The sequence below is a fragment of the Artibeus jamaicensis genome, unplaced genomic scaffold, assembly GCF_021234435.1.
Source record: "Artibeus jamaicensis isolate MK-2021 breed Jamaican fruit bat unplaced genomic scaffold, CSHL_Jam_final scaffold_833, whole genome shotgun sequence".
Lineage (NCBI taxonomy): Eukaryota > Metazoa > Chordata > Mammalia > Chiroptera > Phyllostomidae > Artibeus > Artibeus jamaicensis.
Genome location: NW_026522056.1, coordinates 7,877,158 through 7,895,824, shown reverse-complemented (window position 1 = coordinate 7,895,824; position 18,667 = coordinate 7,877,158). Strand labels below are relative to the sequence as shown.

The following is an 18,667-nucleotide window of genomic DNA, read 5'->3' as shown; positions in this document are numbered from 1 at the left end:
TCATCACTCCCTGCACAATAGCACGTTGAGGTTGTTTTCAATGTCAGGTGTCATTCTTGTGGCCAGTAGACGACCCCACGTTTTTAAAGAGAGAGCATTGCAGCCTGCTGCTCCCCCAGTATTCTTTGCATGGAGGGAAGAGTGACTTTGCATGGAGGGAAGAGTCCCCCAGGTGACTTTGCACGGAGGGAAGAGTCTTCGTCTGCTTTGTGGGAATCCCGCATCTTGCAGCTTGGAGCACTTTAGTTTTGTGGAGTCTCCATGTGGCATGTGTTCTGACCTGGCTTTTTCTCCCTTCTTCTCCATGACGTCTGCAGTCATCAACGCCCTCTCTCAGCGGTATTTTCTTCAAGCCAATGACCAGAAAGATCTGAAGGACTGGGTTGAAGCCCTGAATCAAGCCAGCAAAATCACTGTACGTATGATTTTTTTCTCCTCTCTGGAGGGGTCCGCGCCTCTTCCCGGCACGTGGCCTGTAGGGTGGGGGGGCAAGGATTCTGGTGGCGGGCGGCAGGGGCTTTTCCAGAGGCTTGTTCCAGATCCAGTTCCCTGACTTCTTCTTACACCATGGCAGACTACAAGGTGAACTGAGGGTTTGAATCACGTTCAACGGGAAGTTTGTGGAGTGCCTGCTTTGTGCTTCCTGGGAGGGCTCCTGGTCGGTTGTGTTTTGGGCAATGCTGAATCGGAAGGCGGTAGGGTTGGAAAATGCATTGCCGACAACGGGAAGTAAGGGGAGAAGCCTGTGAGGAGGGAAGTCAGAACTCAGTCCTGGCTTCAGGGACTATACTCTTCTCACCTGAAGAGTGGCCTGGGGCGTCAGTCCAGGCCATCCACCGACTTGTCCTGCAAAGATGTTTTATTTAAAAGTGTCACTGATTCGTGACCAGTGTGGCTCAGTTGGTTGGGCGTTGTCCTGCATACCGGAAGGTCACCAGTTTGATTCCTGGTCGGGGCACATGCCTGGGTCATGGGTTCAGTCCCCAGTTGGGGTATGTGTGGGGCAACCAGTCAATGTTTCTCTTTCACATTGATGTTTCTCTCCCTCTCTTTAAATAAAACCCACATGTTTTATTAAAAGCATCACGGAGCTAGTTCACTGACTGGTCACGAGTACTCTCATTCTCCTTGACTTAACTGATGAAGCACATCTTTCTTCTTCCTTAGAAATACAGACGAAAGGGAGAAGAGTAGGAAGGTGGAGAGGGAAACTGTGCGTTTTGGGAAACACTAGACCTTTAACCAATAATCTAGACAGACTTGTGGCATCGTAAACATGGTTTGTACGCTGAAAAGTTTGATTTTCTGTGTCGCACAGTCAGAAAGTTCTGCATTCTAGTGACTTCCAGTAATAACCATTCTGGGCTGGGACCGATCATTCTCCAGATGCATCAGGATGTCAATGAAAAAAGTAACAGAAGAAATCTGTCCAGCACCTGGGACGCTGGACCGCGCAGAGTGCAATTCAGTCACTGAAATGGTTTTGCTTGTTAGCTTGTTTTTCTGACAAACTCTGTTACACCCTTGAGGAGAGAGCAGAAAGCAGGAGCTGGCTGCTAACCCATGTGTCTGCTCACCCATATGCTGGTGGACTTGGTCTCCGAGTGTGCTGATTGTAGTAAAGGCTTTCTCTGTTCACGTTGAGGTCTTCACGTGAAGACACTTTGCGTCTTTCACAATTTGGGCAGTTCCTTTCCGTGTCTAACACTTTATCCTCATTCAGCATTTCCTCCTGGATTTCCTCTTCTCTTCCTGCCTGGTGAACTACACAGCGTGTAAGGCGGTGGAGAACCTCTTCCTTTCTTTCATGCCTGGAGCATAGTGGTGCTCTAGCCAGCTAGTTCTGCTCTTTTCTGGCCCCATGGAGGGGAAGTTGCAGGCTACGGGAGTGGGGGAGTATGCAGGTGTCCAGAGGCTGGAAGTCTAAAGGCATGATGGGATGTCGGACACAGTCTTCAGGGTCTCCACAATCTCTAGGGCCCCCCCTCACTCTTCTGTTCCATTAATAACATCGCTTCAGTCCTCTTGCCGAAGATCTTGTAAGATGGAAGGAAGAGGAGGGTACTCTCCATCCTCCTAATCATTTTGTGTCCTTGAAGGGCTTACTCCTTTCTTTACTTCTGCATCATCTTTACTTCTTACATTGTCTGTCCTTCCTTGGGGAGGCGGGGATAAGGGGTAGACGTGGGCTGGGACACCGAATGGATAACATCATATTAATGTTAAGGCCCCTCATATGCAAAGGGAAGCGTCAGGTACTTAGCGGATACAGAGATGAAAGAGGGGACAGAGAGTATATTGAATTAAACCTTCACATGTGCCCTCTGTTTACCCCACACAGCACTGTGTGAGACAGGTGGTTATATTGTCATTTTTTCAAGGAGGAGAAGGGAAGTCAGAGTCTTGCCCAAAGTCTAGAGGTTCATGAGTGGTGAGGCTGGGATTCAAACCCCACGACCCTCCAGCTCCCAAGACCTAGGGGTTTATAAAAATATTAAAAACGAGCCCTGGCTGGTGTAGCTTAGTGGATTGAGTGCAGGCCTATGAAACAAAGGATCGCGGTTTGATTCCCAGTCAGGGCACATGCCTGGGTTGCAGGCCAGGTCCCAGCAGGGGACCAACCAGAGGCAACCATACATTGATGTTTCTCTCCTTCTCTCCTTCCCTTCCCCTCTAAGATAAATAAATAAAATTGAAAAAAAATATTAAGAATGAGCAGCAGTGTTCAAATATGTTAGCTTGCACATCACTTTTTTTCATTTTTGCCTTGTAAAAACCTAAAGTAGGAGGGGCGAGTGTAAGTATCCCCGTTTATAAATGAGGTACAGATGCCAAGGGATCAGAGTGGCCTGCCCACGATTGTGGAGCCAGGATGGATCCAGTTTTTCTGCCCACAGATCTGCACTCATATTGTGCTCAGGTCACAGAGTCCTTATGCCTGAAGAAAACAATCAACATGTGGTATTTAAAGAACCAGGCTCTCTCAGAATGTTAATATTTCCATATTTTTTTCTAGGGCCACCATAACAAACTGGGTGGCTTAAAACAACAGGAATTTATTCTCTCACAGTTCTGGAGGCCAGAAGTATGAAAACAGGGCATTAGCGGTGCTGTGTTCCCTCTCGGGGCTCTCGGGGAGAGTGCTTGCCTCTTCCAGCTTCGGGCGGCTCCCGCAGCCCTTGCTGTGCCTGGCTTGTAGCTGCATCATTCCGTTTCTGCCTCCATCCTCGGGTGGCCTGAGTGTCTGTGTGACCGCTCCTGTTCTTACAGTCAGAGAACTTCGGGCCTACCCTCAACCTCATCTTAATTTAGTTCCATGAGCCAGAACCGTGTTTCCAAACTAGGTCACATTCTGAGGTTGGAGGGTAACGTTATTTAATTCACTACATTTCTACAAAGGGTTAAACACTGAGCTGTACAGGTGAAGCACAGCCCTCCGCCCCCACGCCCCACGTTGGATCCCTATCGCAGCAGTCTAGCCGAGCCTGGTGAGGAGAAAGTCCTCGAAAGTTTCAATTCACATTGCGAGTGAGACCCACGTGGATCTCCAGCATGGGAGAACACGCCACAGGTGGATGGAAGAGGGCCCACCTTTGATTAGGCCTCTGGGATAATAAGGACAGACCAAGAAGATGATCTTGTTTTCAAGCTTGGAGCATAGATTTTGTTGAGTCGGTCCTTCACAGTCTGATTCAAATTCTTCGGAAGCGTAGCCCTTTTGGAAATGCTCTGGGAGGCTGGTCAGAAGCAGCCCAGCTGCAGGCGCATGAGCCGTGACCACCGGCCGCTCTCTGGGTGAGGGACGAGATTCTGAGAGGAGGTGACACGATAGCCAAGCTTCTGTGAGGTTTTTTTCTGGCCACTGCAAACCCAAAGCCGTGTCCCTGTTTCTTTGCTGGCTTTCAGGAATTCACTTAGGTCATTTGGGGTGAATTTCTGCTGTTCCATGGTGATGGTATCACCGGACAATAGTCAGCATTCCTAAAGAATTTTATCTCATAATAGCAAAACTCAGAACAAGTTGGAATGGGTGGTAGGTAGGTAGGTAGGTGGGTGTGTTTAGCACTGGTGAGTCAGGCAGTTCCTCAGGCAAATTACTTCGTTTTAATGAGTTTTTGTTTACCTCATCTATAAAATGGATAAAGTAATACCTACAGAATAAGATTCCTCGAGATTAGGGATAATGCAGTGAAGAGTTTAGCTCATTGCTGGGCATTGAACGCAGGCCCAAAGCCATGGCAACTGCTGTTCTCTCCCCACAGCCAGAAGGGAAAGGCAGGGTGGGTGTCTGGCCCCGTCTCCAGACGTGGTGGGCAGAGGTCACCCTTGCCTATGTGCACTGAGTTTGCAGGCCAGGAAGAGGGGTCTCATCTTTCTGGGGCCCCAGCTTACTCATGTGGTCTTACCCCTTTGAGTGTCCTTGGGCCCCCTGAGCTGTGTGCTCTGGAAGGGTCTACATTGGTAGGAACCTCTGACTCCCTGGGCTGTGGGAGAAGTGGAAGAGGATGTTAGGTTTCCTCGTGTGGTCTCCACGTGAGTTCGCAAGAACTCTTGTGAACGGGAGGCTGAGTGATGCTGCGGGTGCCACCCCACTGGGAGTCAGGGTCTAGACTCTGTTTAGTTACTAGTCGAGGTCGTAGCCAAAATGACTTGAGTGTTCCAAGCCTCTCTTTTTTTTGTACAAAATGAAAGATTTCTTCAGAGCTTGCAGACTCTGTTATAAATGAGTGACATAGACAAGGAGAAAGAAACACAAAGTAAATGAGGATCATTGCCACCTGAAGTGTGACCTCAGTGTGGGGAGAATGGGAGGGATGGGGGCAAAGTGGAGAATGTAATCCCCATCAAAAGAGTGAGCTGCTGCTTGGCTGGAAATCTGGATTTTTATGTGAAACACCCCAAATGTTAAATGTAGATTGAAACACATATTGCCGAGGACAAATCGAACATGGTTGGGACAGAGTCTGCCTTTAGGCCACCAGTTTGCAACCTGTGGCCTGTGGTCTCCAACTAACCGTGAAGGTTCTGTGACTGTGTGTGTGATCGGCCGTGGTGAGGAACGGAGACAGCCCCTGCTTTTGAAGGGGCTCTGTTGGTCAGGGTGCGGACCGGTCGTAAAATGTTAACTGAAGTCATTTGTAATGCTTTTGTATTTTTGTCTTCCTAAAGTTTTTAAGTGAATGCACACTATCATTGGATAACCATAATGACTCTGTGAGATAAAGGTCATTTCACTTTCCATTTTACACGGGAGACAGGCCCAGGGACATTCGGTGAATTGCCTGAAGGTCCCCTGGTTAGTTAGTGACAGATCAGGCCTTGTACCCAGGCCCTTGGGCTCCAAAGCTCATGTTTCCTAATTCTGTGCCTTGTACCAGACATGTGTCACCTGTCCCCCCAGTAGTAATGGGCTTTTTCCTGTCCTCACACTTTTGGCTTCTTTCCACCGTCTCCTCCTCTGGATGCCCTCAGGCAGTTCCCCTGCTGCTGGCGAGCTCAGCCCGTCTCTGTTCTTCATGGCACTTGCCACGATTTGTAGTGATTCTAATTGTCTTGCCCTGCAGTTTTGGTCAGTCTCTCCCATGAGCACATATGTGCCATGAGGGGGGGACTGTGTCTAAATTCGCTGTTTTCCCTTTAGTCTTTTGCCAGGGAAGGGCTGAGTCACCGTAGGTGCTCAGTACATTTGTTGAGTGTGTTCAGGCGTATGTGTGTGCGCACGTGTGTGGTGGAGTTGTTGGCAGGGTTCTTCACATTCATATGCTATGGATCACTTGAGCGCCTGGGGGAGGAGAGGGACGTCTTACTATAATTTGGTACGTTAGCTTTTCTCACCCCTCCCGCCCAGCTTTCGACTCCCTGCTTTTCCTAAGTTTCTGTTTCCTGTTGACTACAATGCTGTCACTCTTCCCAGGTACCCAAACATGGGAACATGCCCCCGGCGACGGAAGTTCTCAAAAACCTAACAGTCCCCCAGGCCCTCGAGAAGAAGCCACAGGTGGCCTACAAGACAGAGATCATCGGAGGGGTCGTGGTGCACACACCCATCAACCAGGTGCTGGCACCCGGGGCTGCCGGGGGACCGTGGGGGCGTGTAGTGGCCATGGTGTGGCAGTGACGTGCACAGAGGACTGTGCTGGGGGGATGGGAGAGGTAGAGCCAGGGCAGGTGGGTGGGCAAGAAACAATGGGGCTCGGTGGAGGCAGGTAATGGCAGCATAGACATTGGGGCCACTGTGTCATGAAGCCATGTGGCCAGCACGGTGTGAGAGGAGCCCAGGTGAACCTGCGAGGGGTGGGGCTACAGAAGGCACGTGAGCTGTCCGTGTTCTCCTGGTTTGCCTTCTCCGTCCTTCCCTCTCTCCTGGGTCTGCCCGGACTCCCTGAGCCTTATTCCGAGAAAGCTTCCGGTACGAAGCCTGATGGGAGCAAAGGAAATGTTTATTTTCTTGTTTAGTTTTTTGACTGTCATCTTGGGCAGAGAGGCAAAGATGTGACTTGGCCAGAGGGAGCTGGGCGGGGCCGGGGGAGGCTGCCTGCGGATCGAGGGGGAGGTGCTAACCCTGACGCTGTTTCCTTGTAGAATGGTGGGGATGGGCAGGAAGGGAGTGAGCCAGGGTCCCACGCCATCCTTCGAAGGTCTCAGAGTTACGTCCCCACGACAGGCTGCCGTGTACCCACTGGCCCTCCCCTCATTAAGAGTGGCTACTGCGTGAAGCAAGGGAACGTGGTGAGTGTCAGCACTGGGGCTGGAGCTGGTGCTGGTGGGTGTGGGCATAGCAGTGGGAGAGTATCTGCCAGGAGGAGCTGCAGTCCTCCATGCCCCTGCCCAAACCCTGAGAGGCCCAGGACCAAACGTTTGCCCCCACAAGTCAGAGGCATTGCCCCAGGTAGGAAGGAGTTTGTGTCCCCACTGAATGCGGGAGCCCTGCTCCAGTGGGGCTGTGTCCCTGGGAGCTTAGGATTGGAACACTCTCCGGAGTGCTGGGACCTCTTCCTGATGTCCTGCTCTGTACTTAACATTTCAGCGGAAGAGCTGGAAACGTCGTTTCTTTGCACTCGATGACTTCACGATCTCCTACTTCAAGTGTGAGCAGGTTTGTAGTTGCCCTGGGCCCTCCCACAGGTCATGGAGGGAAGGGGACACCAGTGACCCCGTGGAGGGGTAGGTAGAGGTGCGGCACACACACAGACTTTGGAGGGGCCTCTCTGTCTTACCTCCGTCCATCCTGTGCGCTCACCATCACAGGGATGTCACAGCGGCCCGAACTTCCTCCCTCCTTTCTCGCGGTGAGCTGTTCTGTGGTCAGAGCCACTGAACATCTTAGATTTTTTTTTGATATCTTGATGAGTTTGAGGCCTCGCCTTGTGTGCAGCCTGGTTTTCAGCCAGCCATCTCTGCCGAGAGAGGCACGTCACGTCAGGCAGCGAGCCGGGGCCATGGCACTATGTGGCCAGCCTCGTTCACCTCTCTTTCCATTTCCCCCCAGGACCGAGAACCGCTGCGCACGATATTTCTCAAGGATGTTCTCAAGACCCATGAGTGTCTGGTCAAATCTGGGTAATTGTCTCTGTTTCTTATTTTCTGCTCAAAACCCCCACTTGTCCTCTGATATCTTTGTTGACCACACTTCCGAGGCTGGGTTCGAGAGTCTCCTTCCAAGCACGAGGGCCCGGACCTGAGGTCTTGTGGCTGAGTTGCCACGTCCTAGCTGGCGTGGACGTGAGGTGGCACTGGGCTGACTTACCCTGTGCCCGTTACTGTACTGTCGCCCCTGAGAGGATGAGCCTGTGTAATGCTTCTCTGATGGAGAAGAAGAAGAATGCAGGAGCAGCGTGGTGCTGCCGTGGTTTGCAGCCGCAGCGTTGGGTGCTCACTGCACAGGAGGCCTGGGGCTCAGGGTGGGGCCTGTGCCCTTGGTCACCTACTTTTCAGCACGTGTGGTCTGGTCACTGCTCATGCTTGAGCCTCCTCCCTGAATCTCTTATGCCTTTTCTCCTTTTGACAAGTCCCTGGTATCCCCTTCACACAAGGTGATTCACAGCAACTCTGTCACTCCCACTGGGCAGAAAGAGGAGGTCGTCTTAATGTGCTCCTCTTTCCACTAAGAAACGGTTACCTTCCAAGTATCATGGGGTAGAGGTGATTTGTGGACCTGGGGCCCCCCAGGTAAGGGCTCTCCTGTATCCACACCAAATACAGATGTGCTAGAACTAAGCTTTAGAAACCTTAAGGCATCTGGACATCTCTGGACATCTAGAAACCTGCCCTTTGGCTCTGAAGCTGCAGTCTTTAGGGACTGTGCAATGGTCTCTCGTCCCATGCCCTGGGCCTCGAGGGTTAGGGTTAGGGTTAGGGTTAGGGTTAGGGTTAGGGTTAGGGTTTTTAGCCAGTATCCTCCGGGAAGTGATTAGCAGTAGGCAGACTGCTCTCGGCTGAAGCCATGGGAGGGCCTTGTATGAAAACGAAGTGCTCTGACCCCGCGGAGCAGGGACTGGAGCACTGCACTGAGTCTTGCAAATGGCAGTTGCAGAGCACAGTGACCTTGAATAATAGTCCGTGAAAGCAGCTAGAGACGGAAGCTCCCGAAGTGCGGCGAAGGGAAGATTGAGTATGACCAGGCCCTCAGAGATGGTTCCTGACCCGAGAGTGTCTGCACTGATTAGACACACGACCTGGTGGGCACGTTGGGGCATCCTCCTCTGAGAACCCAGAGAAGGTTCGGCCCTGAGAGTGTTTCGTACTTTGCCGAGATACCTGTCAGTGTCAGTGTCAGACTGAACTCTGTGTATAAGCGTTAAGGGGGTTGAAGATCACCAAGGAAGGGGGCCCCCTAACCTCTTCTGCACGTTCCAGGCCTATGAGATGGTGTGTCTGCTCAACCCAGTCAAGGGGCTTCTGGGCTTCTGGGCCGTCAATCAGCATTTGTAGACTTGAACGGAAGGGCAACATGGAGCCTGAGAAGTAGACCTGAAACGGGGGGCAGGTCTCTCCCTGCTTTTCTTTCATCTCCTCAGCATTCGATTCCGTGGTTACATTCTGTGTGCATGAGTAGTTTAAAAGGTTAAACCATTTTAGCTAGAGAGCAGAGCTGTCTCTTCTCAGAAACGAAGAAGGTGATGATAATAGTGCATTGTGTTTCAGTTGATTGCTAGGTCACACGCTGTATGCCGGATGCCTTATGTTCCTTAAAACCGATGTGGTGATGACTGGCCAGGAAAAGGGGTTCTTCTCATCTCTCCTTCACAGTTAGGGCACAGAGGCTCAGAAAGTTTTCTAAATGTTCCTAACATACCTTTTCTCGAAGTGGGGTCAGAATCTGACCCCAGATCAGTCTGACCACTGCCTTGCTGTCCCCTTCTGTGTGGGTCGTTAGTCTCATGCTCCTGTCCCTGGCACCCATGTCACACTGGCCGGGCGCCTGCCATTTCTTTCCAAGTCTTCATTCAGGAAGCTGACTCTGCCTATGATGGGTCCTTTCTTGGAATTGTTCTAACTCTTGGCCTGCAGCACACAGTCTAACACCACATTATATAGTTTAGCTTTTTAAATTTTCTTTTATTGAGAATGAATTCGATGGGTCACTCCTTAGATATCCCTACTGGGACACATTTAATCCCGTAGGTCATTTCAGCTGCTGTGAGGTTTGCCACTGAGTATCAGCTACTTCTCGCCTTGTTTGCGGAAGTCAGGATCCTTCTTCCCAGACTTGCATACCATTTGAAGCCTCTTGGAGTCTAATCTTCTCTTTCCTTCCTCTTCTCTCCTTGAGTGTCCAGTCCCCTCGGGCCAGTGTGATGAGACACTTAGCAGGAACTTGATGAAGCTGGTGGGCTGCTACTTGGGTGGGGGAAGGGTTTGGATATGAGCGACTTGGTTCCCTTACGGGAGAGGCAGACAATAGTGGAGTAATTAAAGCGTAGATTCTGGAGTCAGACTTGGGGGTCACGTTCTGACTGCCATTTACTAACTCTGGTACTGTGGTCAAGTCAGGTAACCTCTGAACCTGGGTCTCCTTGAAGAACAGATTGGTGGTCCCTAGAGGTGGGTGAAATGGGTAAAGGGGGCCAAAAGGTGCAAACATCCAGTTATGAAGTGAATACGTCCTGTGAATGTCGTGTACAGTGTGGAGAATATAGCATGGTATATTTGAAGGTTGCTAAGAAAGTAGATCTTAAAAGTTTGCATCACAAGAAAAATTTGTAACTGTGCGGTGGTGGATGTTAACTAGACTTACTGTGGTGATCGTTTTGCTGCATATGCAAATATCAAATCATTACACTGTACATTTGTCCTTATATCTATAGATATATCTATATATAAACCTGTCTATAGGTGTATGTAATCAAATTTTCATCTACTCGATTTTAAAAAAAGCACTTAATATCAGTACTTTACACAAAGCACTTTGTACATTCCTAGCCATGAAAAAAACTCCACAAAAACAAATAAAGCACACGTCTGTAGGTGGTGTGGGGGGTGGTGGATATTAGCAGAAGGCTTGCAGGGGTGCGCAGCCTTGGTGTCTCTGGGCCTCACTGGAAGAGCAAGAGTTGTCTTGGTCCCCACATTAAATACATTGTGACGCAGAATCACAGAAACAAATCTCACAGTGTTTTAAGTCTCTTTGCGATGTTGTGTTGGGCGGCATTCACAGCCGTCCTGGGCTGCGGGTTGGACACCCCTGTTAGAGGGAATGAGCTTTAGAGCTGGTGGGGCGGCGACGTGTGTGAGGAGTGCCACGGGGATGTCGAAACCTCCGGGGCCCCTCAAGGAGCGAAGCCAGAGGAAAGCCCTGTGGTGTTTCTGAGGCAGGGGCCGAGGGGGCCTCGGCCCAGGAGCCCCTTTTATGGTGGAGGGTACTGGTGCCTGGACTGAGGACAGATCGAGGCCCCACTACGTGCGCCAGCCTGCAGCTGACTTTCTTTTTCTCTGTCTAGTGATCTCCTGATGAGGGACAACCTGTTTGAAATCATTACAAGCTCCAGGACCTTCTACGTACAGGTAACAAGCTCACTCCGGGAAGGCTCCGATGTCCCATTTCTGTGAATGGTGCGCTCACAGGCCTGGCCCTTTCCTCTGCTTTCTCTTTTATTTTGTTTGAAGTTTCTAGTTGGTAAATTTAGCCCCTGAAAGTCAGTCTGAGTCCCATTTTATTCTAAACAGGATGTTTGCCAAAAGCTTCCCAACCATAAAATAGTAAGAGCAGGCTGAGCCGCTGTGCCGGGGACACGCGCGTGGACCAGCTGCTCTTGGCCGCTGGGCGCCAGCTAAGCAGAGAAAAGCAGAACTGGTCAGTGGTTTCACTTCCCCTCCAGAGGGTATTTATAAGCTCCGCCCGTGTGTGGTCATCGCTGCGTGCGGAAGGACAAAAGCGCGGAGGCCCCTGTGCAGGCACCAGGTGCAGCGCCCAGCTGCACAGAGAAAGCCATTGTTTGGGCTCTGACCGCCCAGCCATCAGAAGCTTCTGCCCTCCGCCCACAGCTTTGGAGTTCTCCCAACTCCTTCTAAAATCATAGGCGCTAGGAAGGCACATTTCCAAGCAGGGCCAGCCTTTCAGGGCCAAGTCCCCACCCAGCCCGCCTACCCGTCCACAGAGCGTGCCTCGATTCGTGCAGCATCGTGATAACGCTGCATTTCTAGCAAAAGACTGTCGTGTCGTGTGTTGGTTTAAGTGGGGGACCCCTCAACCAAAGCTTTTCAGGGTTCCCCATGCCCTTTCCTCTTCATTTTAACTGTGCTCTCCCTTCCACAGGGGTCACCCCGCCCCTGTTGGTTGGGGCCAGCAGCTCTGTTTGGCCCCTCTCTGAGCTAGCCAGGGCCCAGCAGACATGGCGGTAGCCTTAGCCCTTTGTGGGATCCATTCATTCAGACAAGCACTTGCCATCCCGGAGGGACGACGTGGGGAGCTGCAGAAAGTGTTGCTGGGGGTGTGAGAGCAGCTCTGTTGCTGTTCGGGGGTAAAGTTCAACTGTAGGAGCAACAAAAGCATTTCCAGGTCTGGCGTTAGCTGCTAATTGTAGAGCACCTTTAGAATGCCAGGCATTTTGCCTCCCGCTGGGGACACTGCATCACACAGAACGGATCCTGAGCTGGAGAGAGGTAAAGTCAGGGACACAGGCCATTAAAACAGTGTGATGGGGTGGCGGAGGGGGTGTTGGATGGGTGAATACGGGAGTTTTTAGGGCAGTGAAACTATTCCGTGTGATGCTGCAGTAGTAGATGCATGGAATAGAACTTCACAGCACCAAGTGTAAACCTTAATATATGCAAATTTTAAAAAGCATTTAGGAGGTCAGGTGATCCCAGCATGGAATGCAGAATATGACAAAGGAAGCTAAATGTATCACTGGCATGAAACTGCTGCCCTGGTTGGGGTAGGGGAATAAATAAGGGCAGAAACTGTGGTGAGTGCTACCATTAGATGGAGTAGTGGTTGCCATGGGAACTCATAAGAAGGGCACCCCCCCACCCCCACCCCGGTGCCAGGGAGTCAAGGGGAGGTTCCTGAAGGAAGACATGTCAAAACCCAGTCAGCTGAGGGGAGAGTGGCCCAGGCAGAGGGAACCGCGAGTGTAATAAAAGCCTGGAGGTAAATGGAGCACAGGGCATCCTGGAGGCTGGAAAGCACACACACAGGGCCTTGGCCTTGGCCGATGTTAAAGAGCCTCTGCTCTGCTGAGGGGTAGGGCCCCTCGAGGTTGAACTAGAGGAGTGACCCAGTCAGATCTACTTTCTAGAAATATCACTTGGGCAAGGGATGTAACTTTTAGAGCCTGGTGTTCCTCATCTGTAGAGTAGAGATGGTAGCCTTCAACCCCAGCCGCAGCCACGGTGTGCTGGCCGTGAACTGGCTGGCCGGGTGCACTGTGGAGGACATGAGGAAAGGGGGAAGGTGGGAGTGAGGCGTGGTTTAGGTGAGGAACAAAAGAAAGCCCAGGTTTGGTGGAGGGACAAAGCGGAAAATGTGAAAGCTATTAAGGAGTCCTTTCTAGTGCTTGGTTGTTGGTTGGATGTCGGGTGCAGGGAGGAGGGAGAGGCAAGGGTGGCTGATGGCATCGATCGCTGTGACAGGAGCCTGGGAGGAGGGGCTGGAAACACACAAGCCCAGCAGAGGTGTTTCTGAGTTTACCACGCCTCTGGGACATCCAAGGGCACGTGCTACGAAGGCCCCTAGACAGACAGTGCCCGACACATTGGTGGTACTAAGTAAGTATTGGTCAAGTGACCGATTACGCTGGGTAGCGGTTAGGACAGGGCTTAGGGAAACATGAACCCCAGCACCGACAAGAACGTTCAAAGGTTTTGCTTCATCTACCTAAGCGTGAGGATGTGTACCAGAAGCTTCTCCTCACTTTAGCCTGCTTTGCCTTCTTTTCCTCCATTTCTGGGGTAAAAGAACACTAGCATCGCCTTGAATAAATGAATGAGCGGATGGACACCTCTGTTTATCACACCTGACTAACTCAGAGAGGAATCGGAGGCTGGAGAAGAGATTAAAAGTCATTAAAAATATGTATTCATTTGTTTTAAAATAGTAACTATAAACTCATTTGTGTTAAGACAAGTAACATTTTATGAAAAAGAACTTTATTTCTAAAACAAAAAAAGCAACAGGAAAAGCAGTTTTTTTTCAAATCTCTTTAATTTTAATGGCTGGCTTAATAGAAGACAGCAGGATGCTCATAGCTGCCTCTGCATTCTATCTGGGGCCATATGTTGTTTTGATTGAAGAATATGAAGAAAATCTGGCCCCACGTGGAGATACGGATTTGGGGTGGGGGAAGGAATATTTTAATAGCTTTTTCAGATAATTGTGGTATTTTTCTTTGATCCTATACTGAAACTGGGCAAATAGTAGTTTCTTCATATTTAGATACAATGTGAAATTAGAAGCCAATCATAATAAAGTTTCATACCCTTACATTAAAATTCATTGGTCAGTTTTGCACTTTGGATGAGTCCTTTAACCAATGCATGATTTTGTAACTGCATGCTTAAGTCATTTGGAAAATCATGGTCTCACTGAGGTATGCAGATTTTCCAAAGGTTGACCCATTTTATTACATAATATTTTTAAAAAGCACATTTGTTAATATCACTACCAGTATCACTAAGACAGTCTTTAAGTATAGAACACCGTCATGCTCGTGGAAGTGAATATACATTACCTGAAATTCTGATTCTTGCTTTGAAATCACAAAATTCATCCTTTGCAAGAAAATACTTTCATGATCTTCCTGCCAAACTGGCCCATTTTATTCAGTTTTGCGAAAGAGTTTTTGCCATGTACGTAAACCTGAAGAAGTTTGACTGGCAGTTTGTCGGTCATTTGTTCCCCGTTAAAAGAACACTTCGTGTAAAAAGTGAAAGAATATAAGGCTGCTCATATGGTGTGGCGCCAGCAGTTCTACCACCAATGCCAGAGCGGCATTCTACCTGCTCCCTACAGTTTTATGCAGTAAGTCTGCTTCAAAGAACCGTTTATGCTTGGTATCTAGGTAAGCTGGACCGTGGAGCTGGGAGAGCTATGCAGGGAAAAGAAACTTGGTGGGCAGCAGAGAGAGACTTGGGCAACAGAATGGGGCTGGATTCTAGCTACTTAGGTGTTGTTACCTCCTCTGTCACATTTATCTTATAGGTCATATGTATGTATAATTTATACCCTGTGATCTCTCACACTGTAACATTTCCTTTGTGTTAATTAAAAGCTACCGTTTCTGGCCACTTTGCTATTCTAGACACAATGGTAATCAGTTTACAGGCAGCACATGACTTAATTCTCAGCCGTTTCTGAGGTCATGTGCGCTGTACAGATGAGGAAATGGAGTGTCGGAAGGTGAATTGTTTGAGATCACTGACCTGGTGAGTTAGGGGAGGGATCGGAGGCACCAGGTGCTGGGACAAGGCCTGCTCATTTGTGTTGTTTACCTGCAGCCTGGCGCAGAGCCCAAGATGTAGAGGGTAGCCCGACTTGGCGTTGGGAAGAGCAGCTTGGGGGAAGTAGGAGTCCTGGCAGATGGACCATGGTGACAGGGATCCAGGACCTGGCGGTAGTCAGGCTCCTGAGCTTTTGATGTCAGCAAGTTCCTCAGCAGGTACAGGGCGAGCGAGGCTCACCATTTCCTTACTTCCCAATCATGGAAGGTGAAGGGTATTAGGCAGCTTATCAAGAGGAGGATTAGTTACTAGAAATAAGAAATGTAGTGCAGGCCGGTTTTGGTGACTTGGCATAAGCCCAGATGTCAACACGAGAGGGCTGTGTCAGGACTGGAGTAATACAAAGAGGGCTCACACGTGGAGAGCCGAGTGCCGAGCTTTTGGATACTTACTGTTTTGACTTAGACTACGAGGTGTTTGACACCACTCGGAAGCAGGTAGTCTGTGCAGCCTTAGCAGTCACGTGGCAGAGCTGGGTCTCAAGAGGGTCTGGTGCTTGGGGGAGAGGGCAGGGGTTGGGAATGGAATGAAGAAGCAGATATTGGAAACCCTTTACCATTGGCCTCTCCAATTCCTTGCTTTGAACCATTGCATCTGTTTCAATGCTGGGCTCCTAGTAGATATTCATGAAGAGCTCACTGGACTGCAATGAAAACAAAACAGAACAGACTGCAGTGACTTGTTTTAATGCCCTTTGTTCCCCTCACCTCAAAAACTGCCCTTCAGGACAGAACCCCTACGACTTCTTTTGAACCAGGCATCAGAAACGAGTGCACACATTTAAGCACCAGGAAAAGATGAAGGCGTGAGTGGTGTGCCTTTTTGGTTCTCTGCTTGAAGCCTTTTACAGTCTCAGTGATTCACCACGGGGTGGGTGGACTTCAGCTCTGCTTCTTTCCTCTGGTTCATGAAGCTACCTTTGGGATATGGTTTTAAGGTATTTTTCAGTTCTTTTCTGTTTGAATAATATTATTAAATAGCTTATTAAACATTAAAATGAAGTTCCCTGATTTTTATTATTGCCAACATTAACATGGTTGGGTTAACTACCTAGATTATCTGACAAAGAGAGGTCCTTAAATGGAATTAGAAAATTAGGGAGGAAATATCATCAGCAAACAATTTCCATCTGTATTAATTACTAAATGTTTTAAAAAGGAGATTTGATTCTTTTGCCCATCAATTAGCAAAGATTTTAAAAAATTGTAGTATGTAGTTCTAGCAAGAAATGTGTCTGGCCAAATGTAAGATCCAGGAAGGAATGTGTACTCTTGAATCTGGTGGTCTCCCTGGGGGTACGAAGACCCTTCATGCACCAAGGTGTGAGCAGCAGCATTATTTATAATTAGAGGAGGGTTGGAAATGGTCTAAACCTGCTTTAGAGGATGTTTGTGCTTGAGTCCCCAGATGTCGAATCAGGGCACTTCTAGATTTCTGTGATTTGGTGATTCCTGGCTACGTGGAAGCTGGGGCACATTGAAAGTTTGTTGGTGAGGTCTCAAAGGACAATTAGGTCGTGGCCTTTGGCTGATGGTTATAACATTTGACTTGGAGGCAGCATTTTGCTAGGGCGATGGAAGGAGTAGAAGTAGCTTAACAGCACTGGAAACTGATTATTGGGTTGTCATCGTGGGGGTGGGGTCCATTGTGTGATGTGGGAGACCTCTGTCCCTCGCTCAGCTCCCATCTCTGTCTTTCCCTCTGTCTTGTAACATTTTCCCCTGTCAAATCACATCTGCTTCCCTCGAAGGAAAATCTCTTTAAGAAATGCTTTCCAATTACCTCCATCTCATTCCAGTGGGAAATGACCCTTCTTTTCCCCCAAAATATGTTATTTTATTTGATTCAAAGAATGTGATCAGTTAGGTAGGAATTATCTACAGATTGAGGGGAAAAAGTCTCATGGAGAGGGCAGTGCACACATTTGTAATGTTGGAATTCAAGGCATCATATAGACCTTCCTATGTAGTAATAATAATGACATAGTAGCTAATACTTATAAAGCCTTTTCTCTGTGTTAGACACTGTTCAAACTGCTTTACCTGCAAAAGTTTACTTCATTCTCCTAATAGTTCTACTTGTGGGCAGGCTAGCTCTGATGTTAGTAAACTGTGTTCCAGAAGAATCTTGGAGATTGCCCTGATTTTTTTTTGGACTAGGGGTGGATTTGTCTTCTTCTTGGGGAACCACTGGGTTGTCTGGAAACCACCAGGACAACTGGAAAAAGCCGGGAAGAGACGGGGTGCAGGCACATTGGCAGCTCTAGTGTCTGAGAGGGGTGCTCCCCTTGGGCGCTTGTTGCCACATGCTTTTGACTTGGTGTGCAGGGCACGAGACCGTTTTCCTTGCAAGTTTCTCCTGCACACACCTAACCAAGGGAGGTTTGTTTGGTGTGACAGAAAGGGACAGGGATGCTGGTTTGAGGATTTTTGATACAATGCAAAGGGAAGGAATCATCTGGGGGTTGGGGAAAGTGAGGGGCACGGGTGCCGAATTTTGCAGTCTGCAGTGTGGTGTTTGCATACACGTGTGCCGCGGGCATGCAAATGCATGCTTGTGAACTTGGGTGGAACTATTTGGGGAGGGCACAGGGGGACAGAGTGAGGTTGATCAATGTGAATTTCTGGAGGTCAGGGATTCAGTCTTGGTCCCATCTCTGCCCAGCACCTCATTAAACGTCTGCTGGTTCGCCTGAACTCAGCCTCTGTAAGACTGGAAAGCGTTGGTAATAACTCCCAGGACTCCACTTGTGGTGGCTTTTCTTCCTTTCTTCTCAGAGCCGCTGCTGCCCCCTTCTGGGCTTGGTAGGTATTTCTGGAGGAAATAACTTTTTAACGGTGGGCAGGGTCTTACATGTTGTTAAGCTTAGCGCTCCAAGTCTCACAACTCTGAGGTCTGGGTGGAGAGTCCAGACAGACCCAGCTAGCTTGTGCTTTGAGAGAAGACCTGCTGGGAGATAATACACACCTGGGAGACTTTGTAGAGGATTTGGCTTTAATGGGACTGGAGTTAAAAGTAGGATTATTCTGTTCACATGTCTGTAGTAGAAAGATGACTGCATTGGGACGCAGGAGAACAGGAATGTAGACCAGCCACAGGCCCTCATTTTCATTGTCTGGAAAACCAGACCAGGCCCACTGTGTTCAGAGCGGGTGAGAGACTTCAGCAGGGGATGGGCCTCCCGGCTCTGCTATTCCTCATGACCTCCCTCGGGACACATTGCAGAGCAAAATCTACTTTGGGCAGTTTTATTTGTGAGGTGTCAAATATTATTTTTGCAGGGGGCAAAATGTCCTCAAAAGTCTGAAGCCACTGGACTAGATGATCTCTGAGATTCTTCCAGCTCTAATGATGTGATTTTATGAATTTAGAATTGAGTCAGAGACTTGACAACTGAAATCATAGTGCCCAGAACGTCTGTGTAAGTGCTGTGGGTGTTTTGCAGGCGGACAGTCCAGAAGACATGCACAGCTGGATTAAGGAGATCAGGGCAGCTGTCCAGGCCCTCAAGTGCCACCCCAGAGTAAGTCACTTCCTTTCTGCTGCATAGTCACTGTCAACTTATCGATGATTGTCCCGAAGCCTGCAGGCTTTATTTGGTGACGCAGGCTGCAGCCTGGTCCTAGCTGAAGCCCAGGCCGTCTTGTTTTTCTCTTTCGACTGACTTGGGCACACATGTTTGTTTTTTGGTTTTGGTTGTCAGAGGAGGTAGGGCTGGGTAGAGAAA

At 49.2% G+C, this 18,667-nt stretch overlaps 1 protein-coding gene across 3 annotated transcripts in view; it reads left to right on the top strand.

Annotated features, from left to right (window-relative positions):
- PLEKHA2 (pleckstrin homology domain containing A2) overlaps positions 1-18,667 on the top strand; it is a 69,209-nt gene that overhangs the window by 46,526 nt on the left and 4,016 nt on the right. For all 3 annotated transcript variants that reach the window (XM_037166892.2, XM_037166891.2, XM_037166890.2), the window contains 7 exons: positions 318-415; positions 5,915-6,055; positions 6,583-6,729; positions 7,028-7,096; positions 7,490-7,560; positions 10,941-11,004; positions 18,386-18,463. In XM_037166892.2, the coding sequence (XP_037022787.2) occupies positions 318-415; positions 5,915-6,055; positions 6,583-6,729; positions 7,028-7,096; positions 7,490-7,560; positions 10,941-11,004; positions 18,386-18,463 (668 nt within the window). The remainder of the gene's footprint in view (positions 1-317; positions 416-5,914; positions 6,056-6,582; positions 6,730-7,027; positions 7,097-7,489; positions 7,561-10,940; positions 11,005-18,385; positions 18,464-18,667) is intronic.